This window comes from Malus domestica, chromosome 05, assembly GCF_042453785.1.
Source record: "Malus domestica chromosome 05, GDT2T_hap1".
NCBI classification, from domain to species: Eukaryota; Viridiplantae; Streptophyta; class Magnoliopsida; order Rosales; family Rosaceae; genus Malus; species Malus domestica.
This window is the reverse complement of record NC_091665.1, coordinates 22,685,731-22,689,726: the sequence shown is the minus strand read 5'-3', so window position 1 is coordinate 22,689,726 and position 3,996 is coordinate 22,685,731. Positions and strand designations below refer to the sequence as shown.

General features: G+C 37.8%; 1 protein-coding gene across 1 annotated transcript; it reads left to right on the top strand.

Annotated features, from left to right (window-relative positions):
- The first annotated feature begins 216 nt into the window (after window positions 1–216).
- Window positions 217–3,700, top strand: LOC103436286 (squalene monooxygenase SE1-like). The gene is made up of 7 exons (XM_029102177.2): window positions 217–890; window positions 1,423–1,534; window positions 1,660–1,837; window positions 1,933–2,320; window positions 2,433–2,708; window positions 2,908–3,186; window positions 3,302–3,700. Exons 1-7 carry the CDS (start codon window positions 636–638, stop codon window positions 3,404–3,406), a joined length of 1,593 nt encoding a protein of 530 aa, XP_028958010.1. The 5' UTR covers window positions 217–635; the 3' UTR covers window positions 3,407–3,700.
- Window positions 3,701–3,996: the final 296 nt, after the last annotated feature.

Genomic DNA, 3,996 nt, shown 5'->3' with positions numbered 1-3,996 from the left:
AGGATAGTAATTATATGTAATCTCTTATAGTGTAGGACACTCTTTTTTCCTTCGACCGGGTTGAAATTCTTGACAAAATTTTTATCGAGACCCACTGTATTGACCCTATCCTATTTGTACGTATTCAATTTCCTATCAATAAATATTGTACCTTCACTCAAAAAAGTCATACTTCAAAGTTAAAATATTATACTCCAAACTACCGTAAAATTTTAGAATTTTCGACATAACTAACCGTTGATAAGCAGTGTTGCAATTGAGACCATTAAATTGTCCACAGACCACAGGTGACTCTAACTTTGTCCTCTCTCTCCCACCCAATTCTACCCTAGGCTCACCTACATCCTACCATAACTCCCCACAATATTAAAAAAAGGGTCCCAAAACTCACCGGTAGGCGCTAACACGTTTTACAGTAAAAATTTAACCCTCAAAGCTTTTGCCCAACGACTCTCTATATAAACGCCTTCAAGTTCCCATTGCTGTCTCACAACCATAAGCACTTTCTCTTCTCTTCACATTCACAAACAAAAACCACAGGTAAGCTTACAGATTGTGAAAACAGCCGCAACCCAAATCCCTCTTTTTCCAAATTCTCAATTTTGGTCGATATTTTTTTTATTTCGATTCCGAAGATGGATTACCAGTATGTTCTTTGTGGGGTGTTGGTTTCTTTGCTTGGGTCGGTTTTCTTCATGATCATCAACACCACTCTCAGCGGCGAGAAGAAGAAGGTCGTCGAGAAAGTTTCCAACGGCGTTAACGGAAATGGGTACGTGTGGATGCCGTCCCAGAACGGCAGTTTTGTTCCGGATATTGCCAGGGGAACGGACGTTGTCATTGTCGGTGCCGGAGTTGCCGGTGCTGCCCTTGCTTACACTCTTGGAAAGGTGACTAAATAATTCTCTCTACATATAAAATGAATATTATGGTTTTTAAACAATTCCCAAGTTTTATAAATTTAGAATTTTGATGGTCAATGAATAAGAAGTTATTATTATTGGGATTCCAGTATGGTGGCAGAGAAAATGAAAGAAAAATTGTATTTCCTTGCTATTTGAAGACGTTTAGTCGTTTAATCACTATTAGTTTTTATTAATTAAAATGTTTTACTTTTTAAATTTTATTTTCCTCAAACAACCCAGCTAAGCTCAGCTAAGAAGTCAAATCTTCAAATCCGTGTTTTCTGACATTTTTCTTTTATTTTTCCCTCTAGTTTTATAGCGAATAAGTACTTAAATTTATATTCTATGAATTTTACATAAAAAAAAAATTTCTCCTTTTTGAGGTGATGATTTCAATAGTGCAGTCCAAGCCATTTTTAGTATAAAAACTGAGAAGGCTAGTTCAGATATTCTCTAATTTCTTGGGTAATCATGTGAGCTTTTGTGTCTGAACATATGTTTCTCTTCACTGTTACAGGAAGGACGCCGCGTACATGTGATCGAAAGAGATTTGAGTGAGCCAGACAGAATTGTTGGTGAGCTGTTGCAGCCTGGAGGCTATCTCAAATTGATTGAGTTGGGTCTTGAGGGTAAGCAATTGCTTAAAATTGTTTAATTGGTTTAATCATTTTTCATAGTTTCTACTCTAAATGATTAATTAGTACAAAATTATTTGCATCGATTTTGATCAACAAGTTATATTTGTTACATGCAGACTGTGCAAATGAGTCCATTGATGCTCAGAAAGTGTTTGGTTATGCTCTTTACAAAAATGGAAATGCCACAAAACTATCTTATCCCTTGGAAAACTATACTTCAGATATCGCCGGGAGAAGTTTTCATAATGGGCGTTTCATCCAAAGAATGCGTGAGAGGGTTGCAACTCTTAAAAAGTAATTCCAATTTATCCCTATATTCGTGGTGTTTCGATTTTTTTTATATAATATTTTTTAAATTGTTACTCATGTCCCTCAAATTTTCTCAACAGCGTGACACTAGAACAAGGAACTGTGACAACCCTAATTGAAGAAAAGGGCACCATCAAGGGTGTGATGTACAAGAACAAGGCTGGAGAGGAGATGAGATCATATGCTCCACTAACAATAGTATGTGATGGGTGCTTTTCAAATCTCCGCCGCAATCTCTGTACTCCTAACGTTGAAAATCCTTCTTGCTTCGTTGGTTTGATCTTGGAGAATTGTGACCTTCCTCATGCAAACCACGGACATGTGATTTTGGGAGACCCTTCACCTATCTTATTTTACCCCATTAGCGGTACCGAAGTTCGTTGTTTGGTAGATGTTCCCGGCACAAAAGTACCTTCGGTGGCTAATGGTGAAATGGCCAAGTACTTGAAAAATGTGGTTGCTCCCCAGGTATCTATTATTTGCTTCACATTTAGAACTTTTAATTTCCAGTCATTTGGATCTCAATCTGACAAATATTCAATGACCAAAAGGGACTAATTCGCCGACTTGGTTATTTCAGGTTCCCCCTCAGCTCTTGAAGGCTTTTCTAGCCGCAGTTGAGAAAGGAAACATCAGAACAATGCAAAACAAAAGCATGGCTGCTCATCCTCAACCCACTCCCGGTGCAATTTTATTAGGGGATGCATTCAACATGAGACATCCTTTAACCGGAGGAGGAATGACCGTGGCTCTTTCCGACATTGTTCTTCTAAGAGATCTTCTTCGACCCCTAACTGATCTCAACGACGCACCAGCTTTGTGCGAATATCTAGAATCATTCTACACACTTCGCAAGGTATAAATCAGAACTCTTATATGCAATTTATTTTCTCATGTTAGATAGTTTGATATTTTATGTTATCATATTTGGCCTTAATTCAATGTTTGACAAAATAACACGTCAGATATCTTGGCAAACAAGCATATCTTATCTTGTATGTGAAATGTTTGCGATTTCTTCTTTGCTGATAATTGTGGTTAATTTTGAATTGCAGCCTGTGTCATCTACCATAAACACGTTGGCTGGTGCCTTGTACAAGGTGTTTTGTGCATCACCTGACCCGGCAAGACAAGAAATGAGGGAAGCTTGTTTTGACTATTTGAGCCTGGGAGGCTTATGTACAAGGGGACCAATATCTTTGCTCTCTGGCCTTAACCCTCGCCCGATACACCTGTTTCTCCATTTCTTTGCCGTGGCTGTCTATGGAGTAGGCCGCTTAATGATTCCATTCCCTACGCCTAAACGCGTATGGCTTGCGACTAGATTGCTCTTGGTACGTACACTAAATATCCCAGTACTTTCTCACATCAGCATGCTTGTCAATTATACAAATTCATACATTTACTAAACCATCACTTAAACTAAATTTTATGATTTTTTGTTTTTAGGGTGCATCGGGAATTATATTCCCCATTATTAAGGGTGAAGGAGTTAGGCAAATGTTCTTTCCTGCAACAATCCCGGCATATTACAGGGCTCCTCCTCTTGAATGAAGAATTGGAAACAAGCATACATGAAAAGGATAAAAAAATGAAGAACCATAAACTTTGTACCGTAATGGCTTTTAATTGCTACGAGGAACTAATTTGTTTCATATCAGCATCAAACTTCCCAAAAAATAAAATCATGGTGAGGGTTAATGCTGTAATTAGGAGAGAAAGCAATTATATATGCTCTTAATTCTTTTTAGCACTTTTTGTTCTGCAAATAGGGAACAAGATTCCCACAAGAAACTTGTATCAAGCTCTAGCTGTTCGTAAATAATTCACACTTAATTTTTGGCTTAATTAACTTCTACACGTTAAAGATCTCCAACTCTTGCCAGTTTTCCAGCCTTTTCTCAAGTTTTAAAGTTTCAACCTACCCTAGCTTTTGGATTTTCATAGTTACACACGAATATGCTTTTGCGGTCAGCTGCTTCTGGCTTTTCAAATTCCAACTAACACAACTTTGTCTCCATTGGCGGCTTTTCAAATTCCAACTAACACAACTTTGTCTCCATTGGCACTGGCGATCCACATACGTATATGCTCTATCCATCTATCGTCAACTATTTCTACTGGTATATATATGGCAAGATACT

Coding starts and splice junctions, on each gene's coding strand:
- LOC103436286 (XM_029102177.2), top strand. CDS start 636: ATGGATTACCAGTATGTTCTTTGTGGGGTGTTGGTTTCTTTGCTTGGG. Junction 1,838..1,932: donor AGGGTTGCAACTCTTAAAAA/GTAATTCCAATT, acceptor TTTTCTCAACAG/CGTGACACTAGAACAAGGAA. Junction 2,709..2,907: donor CATTCTACACACTTCGCAAG/GTATAAATCAGA, acceptor TTTGAATTGCAG/CCTGTGTCATCTACCATAAA.